The sequence below is a fragment of the Hippoglossus hippoglossus genome, chromosome 19 (assembly GCF_009819705.1).
Source record: "Hippoglossus hippoglossus isolate fHipHip1 chromosome 19, fHipHip1.pri, whole genome shotgun sequence".
In the NCBI taxonomy this organism is placed as follows: Eukaryota; Metazoa; Chordata; class Actinopteri; order Pleuronectiformes; family Pleuronectidae; genus Hippoglossus; species Hippoglossus hippoglossus.
The window spans coordinates 483,177-498,373 of record NC_047169.1 but is presented as its reverse complement, the minus strand read 5'-3'; the positions used below and the strand labels follow the sequence as shown (position 1 = coordinate 498,373).

Genomic DNA, 15,197 nt, shown 5'->3' with positions numbered 1-15,197 from the left:
GGCGGACAGGAGGCGGGAAGAGAGAGAGGAGGTTCACACGAGGTCGGTGTGTGTGAACGGAGAGAGAGAGAGAGAGAGATGGAAATCCGCCTCGACAGAGACACACACACACTTTACCTTTACTCACTAATCCCTGCTGATACCACACACACACACACACACACACACACACACACAGGGGAACATATCAAAATGTCCTCACAGACAAACACATGTTTTAAAGTCACTGAGGACACGTCCTGGTTTCACAGTTTCTTGTTTGAAAGGTTTTGAAATGTTTCCTCTTTGAACATAAAACAGTTTTTGACTTAGTTGAACACAGGAAGAGTCATGACTGGACTCAAAAGACCGATGGAAACATATTCAAACTATATTTAGCCGTTAGTGAGTAAAGTAAATGTGAAGAGTGAAAGATGTTTTGAGCTTTTTCACTGTGACTCTAAAATGAAAGCAGCTTCAGCTCTGGAAAGTGACTCAACGCTGATTCTTTACAAACAGCAACAACGTTAATCCTGAGCTTTCAAAAGTCCCCAGAGAGGAAACCGTTTCAAAAGCGTCCCGTCACCGTTTGTCCTGCAGGACGTCAGCAGTGGTGCTTCAGAGACGACACAGGAAGTGTGACCGAGTTTCACCCTGAAACTAAACATCAAAGGTTCAGTGTGTAAGATTTAGATGAAAGGATCTATTGTCAGAAATTTTACATAAAATAATCCTAGTTATGTTTTCTTTACCCTAGAATGAGCCCTTTATATTTAAATACTTTATATTTAAATACTTTATATTTACAAACTTTGTATTCAAATACTTTATAGTTACATCGGGGGGGGAGGTCCTCTCTACGGAGGCAGCCATGTTTTTTACAGTAGCCCAGGCTGGACAAACTAAACCTTTTGAGTTTCTATGACGACTGAAGCTTCCACAGGTTCTCCTTCATGTTTGGAAGGGAGAGGGGGGGGGGGGGGGTGCTCAGCTGCATCACGACACTTCACCACTAGATGTCACTACATTGTAAACACTGAACCTTTAAGTGTTCTCAGTCACATCTGTCGTTTTGTCCATATCGTGCAAACACACAAGTTGTAACTGACATCGAAACATAAAAAAAAGATATCATTGCCGATGTCTTACAGATGTTAGCTCATGCTGGGGCTAACAGCAAATGTTATTAGCATGACCAACATTATGTAGCATGAAGAATAAGTAGTTAGCATTAGCAACAAAAACTTCACAGAATAAAAAGTTTGAAATGATTGTGTCATTTTTTTATCTTTTAAACAGATTTCATGCATTTTATCTTTGAGCAGGATTTTAGATTTTAAACGTCACGTTTGTCATCAGCGTTAGTGAGGAAACATGTTTCCGACATAAAACAGGAACAACGGTCACATCCCTTCATTTCACCTTATGAATGAAATCCTGTCGTACGTCTGACGGGTGAGTTCTGAATATATATGTTTTGTATATTTATAAATCGCACATGGATTTCATTCATCATTTTGTCAACAGATGTACTAAAGGTAGTAAAATTATATTTTTATTGTAAAACTTTAATATTTAGTTTCAGTTCTTTGTTTTTATGTGTTTTGTGACAGCATCTTTTTCAGTCAGTACTTTTTAAATTGTCTTAAACTTTTTAAACTATTCTTAAGAAATTTCTTCTTAAACCCACTTATAGTTTTTATGAAAATTGACATTCACCAATGTTTTCTCATCTGGGATTTGTTCTTATGTAAGAAATTAAATGTCACATGTTGCACAGATCTGACGTCTTTTTCTTAGAAAACTTTTTTACCTAGTGAACTTTTACATGAATATTTTTACATCTTCTCAAAGAAATTTGATATTGTTAATTTCATGTCTCACCACTGAAGCCTGTTTTTTCTGATCTGTGATAAACAGGAAGTCGTTCGGGTCAAACACACGTTTTCTCTCTTTCTTTAACAGATTTCATTCGACAGAAAAAAGGAAGAAGAAAAAGGGGAAGCATCAAGTTTCCTAAATCGTGAAACTTTCCTTTGTGAGGTCACAGCGTTTCCTTTCTTCCTCTTTCTTAGATCCACACCTGAGATTCAAGTCGGCACAGAAACTTCAGACACATTCATCAGCCGGACGTTTAGTTACTCTATAGAAATGTTGTCAGAACAAAATGGAAACTTCACAACCCCCGCCCCTGGTGGCGGCGGCGGCTGCCCACCTGTCGGGATTCAACTGGAGGGTGTGATCCTGCCCCCTGTCCTCACCATCGATGTCATACTGGGGCTGCTGGGTAATGTAGTCGCCCTGTGGATCTTCTGTTTCAAGCTGAAGACCTGGAACCCCAACAACCTGTTCCTCTTTAACCTGGTCATCGCCGACTTCTTCGCTCTCGTCAGTCTCCCTCTGAGGATCGATGCCTTGCTCAGGGGTCACTGGGTGTTTGGAGACGGGCTGTGCCGAATCAACCTCTTCCTTATGTTTTCCAACCGCTCGGCCAGCATCGCCCTGATGACCGTGGTGGCAATTTATCGCTACTTTAAGGTGAGAAACTGATTAGAACGTTGATTACTGTTTGTTCACACATATTTCACAACATAGTTCCATCGGTTTGATCCATAGTTTTACCTTCAAGCGCAAGAATCCACAGAAATACAGTACTCCACAGTACTACAGTACTCCACAGTACTCCACAGTACTACACACTAGTTCAAATGCACCACATGAACGTCCTCGTGGTTCAAACATATCATCGGCGGTGAAGACTGCAGCTGCTTCTTCTTCTTCTGTTTAATTCTGTCTCTACTTCCTGTGATTGGTCCAAAAGTCCAAACTATCCAACAGTGTTTTCACTGCAAAGCCCCAGAACTCCTCTTCTGCTCTGAGGAACCGTTCACACCTGATGTTCAGGTTCAGACTGAACTGAAGAGTCTGAAGCTCTGAACCCAAGCAGGTGTGAACGAGTCGTCAGACTGATCACTTATCTGTGTGAACAGTTGAATAATCAAGTTGAGGCCTGATCAGCGTCCTCTCGTTCCAGGTCGTCCACCCTCACCACAGGTTCAACCGGATGACCAGGCGTCAGGCGGCGCTGGTGTCGCTGTTGGTTTGGCTGCTGGTGATCAGTCCTCGGGTTCCCATGTTAGCTTACAGCCACATCAAGGGCGGCGGCAACAGGACCCAGTGCTTCTTCTTCACGTCTTACAAGGAGGCATCCCACGCCATCATCATCCTGGTCAGCATGCACCGGATCCTGACGGTGCTGGAGTTCGTCTTCCCGCTCGCCATGCTGCTCTTCTGCTCCATCCGGATCTCCAGCTTCCTGAAGCAGCGACAGATGGGCAAACCCGACAAGGTGCGCAAGGCGATGCGTGTGTGCGCCGCCATTGTTTTAGTGTTCATGGTTTGCTTCTTGCCCACCACGGTTACGACCATCGGGGTTTGGGTGGTCCGCTCGTACCGCCCATGGGACTGCGCCGCCTTCTACACCTTCACACAGCTCACCATCGTGTCGTTGGGACTGAACTTCCTGAACTCGGCCCTGGACCCCATCATCTACATCTTCTCTAGCTCCATGTTCAGGAAGGCCCTCTGCAGCTTGCTGCCCCGCTCCCCGTGCTGTGGTCAGGACGCCGCCGCCAACAAAAACACAGCGTCCTCTTCAGCGAGTCAGTCAACGAGCCAACAGGAACTGAAATCCATGAGAATGAGCAGAGGCAGTGAAGCCATGTGATCGGAACTCCCCGGACACTGACTTCATTACTGCTTCTGATTATTGGTTTTTTGGTTCAAGTTTTATTCACATTTGTTGTTTTTGAAAACGTGTTGGTTCATTTGTTAAATATTAATATACCTTTAACAAATAAAAAAATGTGGGTTTTAATTATATGTATTTATTAATCCTTTTGAATTCATTTTGACTTGTTGCACAAAAAATCTGAGCGGAGAAATGCGAGAGAAAACTCTGACACACGCAACAAGGAGATCTGACGCCACCAACAGGCGACCAAATGAAATGCACCGATAACTTGAATAAAATGCAAAACATGAAGAAATTATCAGATTTATTTTAGTCGATCACAACATCTCGACTTTCTTGACAAAACAACAAAAGAAGTGAAAGACAAAGAGGAGGAGTCGAATAATTGTTATAAATTTATGTTGAAATATCAGCAAGAAAAGTTTAAATCTGACAAACGACTCCATGACGCGCGCGCGTGTGTGTGTGTGTGTGTGTGTGTGTGTGTGTCTGTTAGAAGTAGCTCTGAAGCGGCTCCCCCAGGATGTTCTCCATCTCCTGAACGACCTTCTGAACCTGCTGCTCCACCTCCTCACACTCGTCTGAAAAACAAACGCACACACAATGTCAATTAGTGTGTGCGTGAGTGTGTGCGTGAGTGTGAGTGTGAGTGTGAGTGTGTGTGTTCTCACCCTCCATCAGCTCAGCCAGGAAGGGGATGGTCTCTGGCAGCAGAACCATGTAGTTTTCTTTCAGCTTCGATGTCAACTCCAAGAGAACAAGCAGAGACGAGAACCGGACCTGAAGGAGTGAAGTAGTGTTATTGTCTGCCATGTGTCTGAGCAGGTGTGATCGTGTGTGATCGTGTCTGAGCAGGTGTGATCGTGTCTGAGCAGGTGTGATTGTGTGTGATTGTGTGTTCTCACCTTGGCGTCGCTGTGTCTCGTCTTCAGTAGAATCTGATAGTTGAGAGTTTTCCACTGAGAGTCGTCAGCCAGAGCAACAGAGAAGTGACCAACACACGGAACCAAGTGCTGAGTCATCATCTGCTGGTACTGCTGCTGACCCCCTGCTGTGTTCTCCAACTGACACACACACACACACACACACACACACACACACACACACACACACACACACACACACACACACACACACACACACACACACACACACACACACACACACACACACACACACACACAGAGAGAGAGAGAGTCAGGGACACCTGATAGTTTCAGCGAATCAGCACGCAGCATTCAGGTCAGCTGTAAACAAGTCTCCTCACCTGGTCAACCAGTGGCTTCATGAGGGCGTCGGCTCGCTCTTTACTGAGGAAGCGCTGTGTGTCGTACAGGAAGATCTTCTGGAGACAGCCGAGGACGTGCTGAAGCAGCAGATGGTTCTTCACGCCGCCGCCGTCCGAGTCAAAGAGCGGCTCGTCTGAGGAGGGGAAGTGAAGATGATGAAGAACACAAATAAATTTAGATATTTTTACGGTTTCAATAAAATCAAACAAAACGATAAGAAAATAATTGAGATAATTCTGATTGAAGACCTTTCTGCGAGCGGTTGGTCTTTCGGAGAAGGTCTGAAAACGGTTTCACTAAGTTTCCTGCGAACAGGACGAAGAGTCCTTTGAGTCGCTCGGCGATGGCGTCGCAGAGTCGGTAGAACGTCAACAGACGCTCCTCACTGTCGGATTTACTCCAATCAAAGAGCTGCAGGAGAAACGACAACAGCATCAGCCTGAGCCGCTTCCTGCAGGTTTGTGTGTCTGTGGAACGTATCAATCAACGTCACCTTGAAGAAGAGCGGTCTGAATGTGACCTCAGACAGCTTCATCACCATGGCGATCAGACAGTCGATCACGCAGCCCTCAATCTCCGACGTCTTCTCGAGATCGCCCTGAAGAGGAGAGAGTTTGTGATGAAGGTTCCTGACCCTGGTTTCACTCGAGTCATGACATTGACAGACGAACAGGAAGCGATTCAGCACGTCAGATGTCACTTCCTGTCAAAGTGTCACACCTGACATAACCAGAAACTGACCTGACAGTGTTGGTTGCGGAAGTCGAGGGCCGTGAGGAAGAAGGTGGTGAGTTCTGATTGGTGGGAGCTCAGCTGATCTTTCTCCATGTGAGTGATGTGTTCCTTCAGGATGCTCAATAGCGCCCCCAGCTGAGCCTGGAGGAGAACACACAGAGGTCAGAGGTCAGAACCCTGATATAAATCCTCTGTTTGAGATCAGAGAAGAACGTTCTCCTCTCACCTTCTTATCGACGACCATGTAACTGTAGCAACTGGACAGGTTGGGCAGCAGGACCCTGGGGGGCAGCTGGGTGGCCAGGATGGTCCTGAGGGACGAGAGACGCACCGAGAGCTGGACGGACGAAGAGGAGGACGAAGAAGAGGCGTCCACCAGACGAGTCAGACGACACACCTGCAGGAACAGAGAGTTCATGTGATGATGAGGAGCAGGAACCAGAGTCAGACCAGAGTCACATCAGTCCCACGGCCGCGTTCCTCACCTGTGACGTGATGTCCTGCAGGTACGGGCTGATGAAGTGCGGCAGCGTCTCTGTGACTCTCTGGAGGGCGGTGACGGCACTCAGCAGGTAAATCTCATTGGTCAGCAGCTCCTTCCTGTTAGCCAGCGTGTGCAGCACTGCAGGCATCAACCTACACACACACACACACACACACACACACACACACACACACACACACACACACACACACACACACACACACACACACACACACACACACACAGTTGTAATGCGTCGCTCTCACACCTGTGGTTCCTACATGTCAGTTGCCTCCTCTCCGTCCTGACGTACCTGGGTAACTGAGGAATGGCGCGGGCCTTGAGCGTGCTGACGACCTCGGCGATGCAGAGCAGAGCGCTGCCCATCACGTTCTTCTCTTCCTCTGTTGACGCCACGATCTCCACCGTCTGTTGCAGAACAGGGACAAACGCCTCCTGGTGGTTGGAGCCAAACGTGCGACAGAGCAGTTTGAGGCTGTAAAGCGCCGTCTGTCGGTTGATGCCGTGCTCCGCCTCCTCCTCCACCTTACTGTGACTTTTACCCACGATGCTCAGCAGGTCTCCGATCAGCTGCAGGAACATGTCGACCTGGAACAGAAACGAGGAAATAGATCAATCGCCCCAATATTTAACTGATCACTTCAATCTGTTAATAATCCAATTAATTGTATCACTTATCAGTTCATTAGCATAACATCTATGTTGTATATGATCAATCTTTTAACTAAACTAACTAAATTGTATTCAGTGGTTCATGTAACATTAAAGTAAAGAATCTGATGTTATTGATTAAAGTTTTATTTAGATCTTAACTACGTGATTTACTATTATTTGTTGATTTCATTTGTCTGATGTAATTTCTTCACTTTGTCACAAGTGCAATATAAATAAAGTTTAGATGTTTGAATCTTAAAAAACTAGTGTGTGTGTGTGCGTGTGTGTGTGTGTGCGTGTGTGCGTGTGTGTGTGTGTGTGTGCACGTGTGTGTGCGTGTGTGTGTACGTGTGTGTGTGCGTGTGTGTGTGCGTGTGTGTGCGTGTGTGCACGTGTGTGTGCGTGTGTGTGTACGTGTGTGTGTGCGTGTGTGTGTGCGTGTGTGTGTGTGTGTGTGTGTGTGTGTGCGTGTGTGTGTGTGTGTGTGTGTGTGTGCGTGTGTGTGTACGTGTGTGTGCGTGTGTGTGCGTGCACGTGTTACCTGCTGCACATCCCACCGAGTCCTGTGCTGCAGTTTGTTGTTCAGCAGCTCCATCGCTTTTCTCCTGACGGACACCAGCTGATTTCCCATCAGCCCCCTCATCACCGCGATGAAGGTATCCGTGGGCAACAAAGCGTTCACCTGGCAACCGGAGACGAAGGTGACGACGTGTTCGTGAGCAAAGGTTTGAGAAAATATGTCATCGTCATTATTGAATTTGTCAGTGGTTTGATTCTGCATGTTGTCAACCAATCAGGCTCCTGTCAGAAGAGAAAACGTGTCGAACCTTATCCAGGACGTCGTAGGTTTTGTTGAGCAGAACTCTCCAGAACTTGGCGGTGGGTTTGTCGGCGTTCTCCTCGACGCAGCGAGCGACGCTGTGGATGAAGCGCAGGTTCTCCTCCAGCAGCCTGGAACAAACAGGAAACTGTCAGCGTCGCATTAACAACAAAATCATTCTGTTTCCTGTGAGAGCGAATCAGGACTCACCTCTGCTGCAGCTGCTGAAGAGACTCGCCCACGACGTCGCCGCCTTCGGCAACCTGGACAACCACCCGTCATTCAACCAAGTTCAACACTGAGCGAGTTTGTTTACATGTAAACAAAATGTTCCTAAGATTTGAACGTGGCTCACCTTCCCGACGAAGCTGCTGGAGCCGAGCAGCTGAGCCATGAAGGAGACGCAGAGGAACTTGAAGTGTCTCAGCTCTTTGCTGCTGTGAGTGTCGACACTGAAGATCAGCTCCTCCACCTTCTCCTCGTCTTCCTCCGGCTTCTTGGCTCCTCTGCGCTTCACTGGAGCTGCAGGACAAAGAGTCAAACCTCAAACTGAGCCAGAGCTTCGTTCCGAAGGAGACTTCACTCAGATTATTTTGTTTTTCTCACCGTCGTCTTTGTCGTTGGGCAGCTGCTGCAGGAAGTTCAGGATGTTGATGAGCGAGGCAAGCTGCTCGCTCACCTCGAACTGACAACACAGAGAAATCCAGAAATCCACGTCCCTGTCCAGAGACGCCTCCTACACACACACACACACACACACACACACACACACACACACACACACACACACACACACACACACACACACACACACACACACACACACACACACACACACACACACACACACACACACACACACACACACACACACGTTAGGTGTGGAGCTGCAGACAGGTGAGTCTCGGGGGAGTCACAGCTCAGTCTCACCTTCTCGCTCACAGAGCTGGCGGTCTGCTCGGCGTGCAGCTTGAAGAGGAGGAGCATCAGGACCCAGAGGAAGCGGCGGGGGCCCAGCGTGGTTATCAGCTGGACAAGGACGGGGAGCCGCCGGTGGTCGGGCACGTGAGGCAGCGCGTCTGCAAACACGTGCATGATCCTCGTCACCACGGCGTGCACGTGAGCCGACGACTGGTCGTCAGAGAGCTGGTGAGCCTGAGGCGGGGGGGAGGGGGGGAGGGGGGTACACAGTTGTGAAATGATGATGACGGCGTCTCCCTGTCGGAGCCGAAGATTTAAGCGGCGTCTCTCACCTTGATGAGCGCAGGTATGACCATTTGAACCGTCTTGTCGATGACTCTGAAGCTGTAGGCGTCGTCCAGACGCATTATGTTCGCTCCCATGAAGGTGAAGATGGGCATGATGTTGTGCAGGACCTTTTCCTGCAGGACGACGAGGAGAAAACATGAGATTCTTAAAACCTGCGTCCCTGTGACAGTGAAGGAGTCAGAAGCTGAGATCGTCACTAAACTCTCATTTACAGTCTCTTCTTTAAGATGAAAGGAAAAATGTCCCTTCACGTTTTTGGGTATAAATGATCGACAGGAACAAAAATAAAACAGAACAACATAATGATCCGATTCCTGCAGAGACAACAGAGTCGAGATGTTTCTGTTTGAGATGACGACTCACGGGGAAGATGGTGGCGGCGGTGCCCAGCAGCAGCAGAGCGTGGTGGTGAGTCTGCGGCATGTCGGACGATCTGATGCACTGAACCACCAGCTCCACGCTGAACTTATCTTCCTCCAGGACGTCTGCAGAGAGCGAGCAGACACAAGATTCAGAGGGCGAAGACAGGAGACCTTTAACTTTGATAACTGAGGTGTGGCGAGCTGACGTACCAGGCCCCAGTGGTCGTCCATCAGGAGACAGCTTGTGGGATACGTTGAGCAGACAGCTGAGCAGCAGCTGTTTGGTGTACTCCATGTTGGCGTGACCGCCTGAACACGGCTCCAGACTCCTGAGAAAAGAACACAAACGTCAGCCCGATGGCGCCCTCACCTGGTCAAACTTAAAAACCAGCGCCAGTCCGCACCTGGAGAGCAGAGAGAACAGAACCGGCACCAACGTCTGAGCTCGCTTCAGCTTCTTCTTGTGCTGCAGCAGCTCTAGGATCAGTGTGACTCTCTGCCACGGCACAGCGCCACCCTCTGGACACCCCTCGCTGCTCTCCTGAGGTTTCCTGACAAACAAAACAACTTTTACTCGGCTGGAACATCAGAACGTTAAAATGATGTTAAACATGAGATTTTAGATTTTTAATCTACACGTCTGAGTTTTTCAAATTAAAGGCCACGACACATTCAGGGTCTGAGGAGAGAATCAGACGTGACAGCTCCGACAGCAGGAGGGTGTGAATAAACACAACTCGCCTCAGACTCATTTTGCTCCTTCGGGTCTGCTGCACCGTCACACTGACTCTGGGCTTCTCTGGTGGAGACAGCTCATTGGCTATGAGCTGACTGTCGACGGCGAGCTGAGGAAACAGGAAATTATCACAAATTCATTAGTAAATCATTATTATTTTCATTATTCATCCTTTGTCTGCTAAATAGCCGAGGTCCTTACCCCTTTAAATATGCTGCTGACAGTGTTGGCCACCAGGGGGCTCTTGCTCTCCAGCAACACGTCGAATATCACCGTCAAGAGCTTTTGCTGCACCTTCTCTTCTCCGAGGGCCGAGAAGAACGACTTCGTGATCTACGGAGGAGGAGGAGGAGGAGGAGGAGAAGAAGACTTAACACCTTTCTTCTCTTCTGTTTTTTCATGGTGAAACTTCTCCAGTTCATCTAAGACTAAAACCTTTAATCTCAGTTCCATCCCTGGTTTCCTCCACATTATAGTTCACACAAGTGTTTCTCAGGTTATAATCAGTTAACCCGGTTTAAACCTGGTCTTAACCTGGACCTGCCACTATCTGTGGTTATAAACCGTGTAGCTGATTTAAACCTGGTCACAGATTAGATTCAACCTGGTTTAACACTGGATTAAACCAAGCTCCAGTTGCTCCTGACCTGTTCCAGAGCGCTGATCTGGCAGCTGGCGATGTCCGGGTGCGGCTGGTTGGACGTCTTCAGAGCTCTGATGAACAGATCCAGACAGTTCTGGTCCTCAGGCAACATGGCGGCAGACGCCTCGTTGTACTTCCCTAGGATGAGCTGGATGAGCTGGGCTTCGTCCCGCAGCAGGGTGGGCGTGTCGGGGCCGCTCTGCTCCAGCAGCCGGTCGAGAACAGGAAGCAGGGTGGACAGGACCGGCTGGGGGGGGGCAGGTGTTAAATGTTAGATCTGTCTAAAGGAACAGGTTTATTTTAGCTGTACAGGCGAGTCCCTCACCTGTCCGTTAACATGGCTCAGCGCTCTCAGCAGGACGGCGGCGCTGTACGACGGACAACATGGCGTCTGAACGCTCTGCAGCAGCTGCTGCATCGACGCCTGCAGCTTCCGCTGCAGCGTCTTCACGTTGCACGACAAACTGTCATCGTGAAAAACGCAGAGCGCCTGCAGGGTTTCAAACACAGTCACATGTTCACTGAGGCTGACATCCAATAAACACGCAGTCAAAACAAAACAAACTAAATAAACGCTTGAGACTTTAATTTACTGATCGATTAACATCTTTTAATGACACTTTGAACAGAACAGAGAAAATCGCAGGTTTTATTAAAATGTTCTATATTTTAAAGTTTAAATCTTTCTCACCAAGCTCAAGTAGGCGGGGTCAGCGACAATCTCCTCCGAGGTCTTCAGCAGCTTCTCTGTGATTGGCTGGAAGGGAGAGTCAGCTCCTGATAGGCTCTGCAGAGCGCCGAGCGCCACCCTCCGCACCTCACGAACCGGAGAGGTGAGACAACACAGCAGGGACGGGACCACTGAGACAGAGACAGAGACACACAGACAGACACACACACACACACACACAATTTAGTTTCTACCGTCACAGACTGACGAATGCAACTCGATTTTTTTTAATACTTGCTTCCTCACCGGGGGAGTTCGGCGCCGCCAGCTCCTGCAGCACGGTGGCGGGTTGGACGCTCAGCACAGCTCGGCCCATGTACAGAGCCCGAGTCTGCAGGACAGCGCCGACCTTCACGTCCAGCTGGTCGCCGTGGTTACTGCCATATCCCCACACCATGCACAGGAACCTGAAGAGCATCAGCGGCTCACGCACGTGCACCTAAGAGACGGAGACAACGATAGTGTCTGACTGAAGAGTCGCATCACGTGGTCGTCTACGCTTTAACATTTATATGTCTGCTGTTTAAATTTAAACATACAGAAACATATAGAAACGTGCTTTCATCCCTGTACCTGGACAAGGAGTTTCATCATCTCCCTGAAGCTCCCGGCTGTCGGCCCATCTCCGGCGCCGCTGATGACGACACTGAAGAGGCGGCAGATTAATCCCAGGTAACAGCAGGTGTTGGTGTCCATCTTCTCCGGGTTCCACCAAACCTCACCTGTAGACAGGAAGTCTGTGATTTCTGTCTTTCTCTCTGAGCGAAGACTCAGTGCGACTCGTTGGGACAATTGTTACCTTTAAAAGAGGCGTCGTCACATTTGAGAGTGGAGATGAAGTCTCGCAGCAGAGAGAAGAGGACGAAGCCGAACTCTGCAACGAGCCGTTCACCCGGCCGCTGCTCACAACTGCTCAGGTACAAGGTCAGAGCCTCGGAGAACGAGGAGGGGACGGACACAGGACGCCCAACGTCCTGTTTACACACACATAAACAAAATAAAACATGGGGATGGCAGAGAAAAATATTCTTTAGTTTAGAAAAAATATATATAAACCTAAGACTGATTGATAAACGTTTTGTTTGAAAATTTTAATCAGGACATGATGTTCACTGACCTGGACGTCATCGTCCCCGGCAATGAGCTCCAGCAGGGGGGGCTCCAGCAGCGTGAAGACCCTCTGGGCGGTGAGCAGGTGCTGCGTCTCGCTCAGCTCCCCCAGGCAGAGCAGCAGAGTCCGGGTCAGAACCAGGAAGGACGTCCTCTCTCTGACACCGGAGCTCCACTGCTGCTCCACCAGAGAAACCAACTTCTCCAACTGAAGAAGAAAACACACAGTGACCTCCTGATGACCTCTGCACATGGGAGGAGCGCAGACTGTAAATAAAGATGGACGACATGACCAATCCCAATCTCCCCCTGGTGGCTGCCTGCAGTAGAGGTCATTAACCTCCTCCATGTTAGCAGATGGGACATGGACCAAACTTACAAATCAAAACAGACGTTAAATTAATGTTTGTCAAAGATGGTTTCTGTCAGTTCAGGTCGTTCTTATCACTTTGATCAAGTGTTTCTGATCAGTTTGGTTTGAATTAGTTATTGATGTTATAAAAACAGGATGAGACGTCTTGATTGACAGCTGACACTGACTCAGGATTGGCCAGTTCAAACTGTGGACCCTGAAACAAAAACTCACAGCGTCTCGTTTGGAGAAGTGCTCCATGTTCGCCAGGTTCTTGGTTAACGTGGAGACGAGGCGCTGGTTGACTAAACCCACAAATCCGTGTTCAGAGCTTCTCTTCGTCGCCTCGTCCATCTCTGTGAGCACAGAACAAACAGCGTCACTCAAACTGTGCTGCTCTTATTCTGAAAGTCTCGTCACGCTCATTAAACAACTGAGGTCATTTGACAGAAAAACTCAACTTTTTATTGGCAAGAATAATAATAATAATAATAATAATAATAATAAAAAAGAATCCAAATGGATATTTAACTAAAATCCAAGTTTTACCTTCAGCCCAGTTGAAGGTGAGCGGGTGTTGGGCGAGGATGGAGGACCGGGCGACGTAGGAGGCGAGGCTGAGCTGGGCGGAGTCGGGCCGGGCTCCGGTGACCACCAGGAAGGGCAGCAGCCTCCAGCCTGTTCTTTGCAGCCGCTCGACGTCGCCCTTTCCCAGCCGCGGGTCGGACAGTAAACGCACCGCCTCTGTCAGCACTGGCAGCCTGAAGAAAACAAAACGATCACTAACACTGATCAATGCTGACCGTCAGTAATCAATACAAGCTCATATGATTATCGCATAAAAACGTGTGTGTGTCACTGACCAGTGCTCGGACACACACAGGTCCACTCTGACCATCAGTGACATTAAACATGACAAAGTTTCTTCAGGATCCAAAACATCGAACAAAACCTGCAACGACAATAAAACACAAACTTGGTGCTTGTTTGATTTAAAACTGCAGCGTCTGTCGCCTCGTTTATCGTCTCACTGACCTCCAGGACTTTCAGAGCAGCCGCCACAACCTCTGGAACGTCGTCCTTAACACGGTCAATTACGGCGTCTTTCAGGAAGTCTTCGTCCAGACTCTTCTGCTGCCGAGAGGACACACGACTTTCAAAATAAAAGCAGCTGAATCTACGGCGATAAGCTCCCACAGGAGAGGAACATACCTGTCCGGAGGTGATGATGCTCATCAGGTGCTCCACAGCAGAGACTCTGACCGAAGGCAACGGGTGCTTCAGACTGAGGAGCAGCGACGTGTCCGAGTCGCCCAAAATCTAAAGACGGAAACAAGAACAAACAAACGCTGAAGGTACCGAACCAATCTGAATCCACTTCTAAAGTGTGACAGATAACACGAAGATCCCAGGTCATCATGAGTCGTGTACCTGGTACTTTCCACTGCTCAGTGAAAGAGAAAGAAACTGGTGAAAAAGATGTTTCTGCTCAGGGCTGCTGAGGTCGGTCACATGACCTGCGAGGACGCCGTCCAGAGCGCCACAGTATCTGACGGAGGAGAAACGGAGTCATGTTAACTGATGCAGACAACAAACTGCAGGAACTGATCAATAATCAACTTTAAAAAACCTAAACTGAACAGAAGTATTGACTCGAGGCTGCAGAGTTCACGATGTAAAGAAAGACGTTTTAATACCTGGACTCGAACAGTCGGACCAGAGGCAGCAGGCGCTGGTCGAGGGCACAGAGGTTTTCAGCAGAGAGCTCCGTCTGAGTCAGATACTCGTCCAGCAACAAACTGCAGCAGGAACAAAGCAACAGTCGTCAGCAGTGAACGCCTCCTCGACTCGTTAAAGCATCACTGTTGCTATGGTAACGCCTGGTTTCCACACGACTCCACAGTTTTACAGCCTTAAGACTTTTGGATAATCTCACATCTCCAGGTTTGTATTTGCTGCCTTCAGTGAAGATGAGGTCTTTGTTACTAAAACCAACTGCAGAGGAGACTATCTACTTCCTGTTGACATCACGTGACCAGTGTAGGTGAACGGTCATGTGACCTGTGTGTTGAGGTGTGTTAGTGTGGACGGAGGATGAGGTGAGTTTACCGAGCCACAGTTTGACCCAGGCCTCTGGTGAGAGGCACAGACTTCAGGACGGACTCCAGGACGCTGAGCTTGTCCGTCTCCGCTTCACCTGGAACCAGAAAACACAACATAAGCTCTGCTCTGACACCAACCTCCTGTCAGGTGGTTCCT

The 15,197-nt window shown here is 48.5% G+C and overlaps 2 protein-coding genes across 6 annotated transcripts in view; one reads left to right on the top strand and one right to left on the bottom strand.

The window, feature by feature from the left end:
- The window catches only part of hcar1-3 (hydroxycarboxylic acid receptor 1-3), a 21,734-nt gene extending 17,824 nt beyond the window's left edge, over positions 1-3,910 (top strand). Inside the window, exons 2-3 of the mRNA XM_034570450.1 lie at positions 2,055-2,517; positions 3,014-3,910. Coding sequence (XP_034426341.1) covers positions 2,131-2,517; positions 3,014-3,706 — 1,080 coding nt within the window. The 5' untranslated portion in view covers positions 2,055-2,130 and the 3' untranslated portion in view covers positions 3,707-3,910. The remainder of the gene's footprint in view (positions 1-2,054; positions 2,518-3,013) is intronic.
- Positions 1-15,197, bottom strand: part of heatr1 (HEAT repeat containing 1) — a 38,970-nt gene that overhangs the window by 21,022 nt on the left and 2,751 nt on the right. For 2 of the 5 annotated variants that reach the window (XM_034570425.1, XM_034570426.1), the window contains exons 8-44: positions 15,048-15,135; positions 14,636-14,737; positions 14,370-14,487; positions 14,151-14,258; positions 13,974-14,072; positions 13,802-13,890; positions 13,488-13,699; positions 13,173-13,294; positions 12,594-12,794; positions 12,276-12,450; positions 12,050-12,198; positions 11,723-11,915; positions 11,438-11,607; positions 11,072-11,236; positions 10,751-10,993; positions 10,305-10,436; positions 10,109-10,212; positions 9,772-9,918; positions 9,578-9,696; positions 9,369-9,490; positions 8,990-9,118; positions 8,667-8,891; positions 8,343-8,472; positions 8,092-8,258; positions 7,947-7,999; positions 7,744-7,867; positions 7,458-7,598; positions 6,555-6,850; positions 6,243-6,393; positions 5,984-6,154; positions 5,764-5,898; positions 5,516-5,620; positions 5,271-5,433; positions 5,001-5,155; positions 4,639-4,797; positions 4,405-4,513; positions 4,191-4,314 (exon numbers count right to left, since the gene is read on the bottom strand). In XM_034570425.1, coding sequence (XP_034426316.1) covers positions 4,226-4,314; positions 4,405-4,513; positions 4,639-4,797; positions 5,001-5,155; positions 5,271-5,433; positions 5,516-5,620; positions 5,764-5,898; positions 5,984-6,154; positions 6,243-6,393; positions 6,555-6,850; positions 7,458-7,598; positions 7,744-7,867; positions 7,947-7,999; positions 8,092-8,258; positions 8,343-8,472; positions 8,667-8,891; positions 8,990-9,118; positions 9,369-9,490; positions 9,578-9,696; positions 9,772-9,918; positions 10,109-10,212; positions 10,305-10,436; positions 10,751-10,993; positions 11,072-11,236; positions 11,438-11,607; positions 11,723-11,915; positions 12,050-12,198; positions 12,276-12,450; positions 12,594-12,794; positions 13,173-13,294; positions 13,488-13,699; positions 13,802-13,890; positions 13,974-14,072; positions 14,151-14,258; positions 14,370-14,487; positions 14,636-14,737; positions 15,048-15,135 — 5,360 coding nt within the window. In that variant the 3' untranslated portion in view covers positions 4,191-4,225. Of the gene's footprint in view, positions 1-4,020; positions 4,315-4,404; positions 4,514-4,638; positions 4,798-5,000; positions 5,156-5,270; positions 5,434-5,515; positions 5,621-5,763; positions 5,899-5,983; positions 6,155-6,242; positions 6,394-6,554; positions 6,851-7,457; positions 7,599-7,743; positions 7,868-7,946; positions 8,000-8,091; positions 8,259-8,342; positions 8,473-8,666; positions 8,892-8,989; positions 9,119-9,368; positions 9,491-9,577; positions 9,697-9,771; positions 9,919-10,108; positions 10,213-10,304; positions 10,437-10,750; positions 10,994-11,071; positions 11,237-11,437; positions 11,608-11,722; positions 11,916-12,049; positions 12,199-12,275; positions 12,451-12,593; positions 12,795-13,172; positions 13,295-13,487; positions 13,700-13,801; positions 13,891-13,973; positions 14,073-14,150; positions 14,259-14,369; positions 14,488-14,635; positions 14,738-15,047; positions 15,136-15,197 lie in introns of those variants that run through there. The other 3 variants (XM_034570423.1, XM_034570424.1, XM_034570427.1) reach the window with 2 other exon arrangements.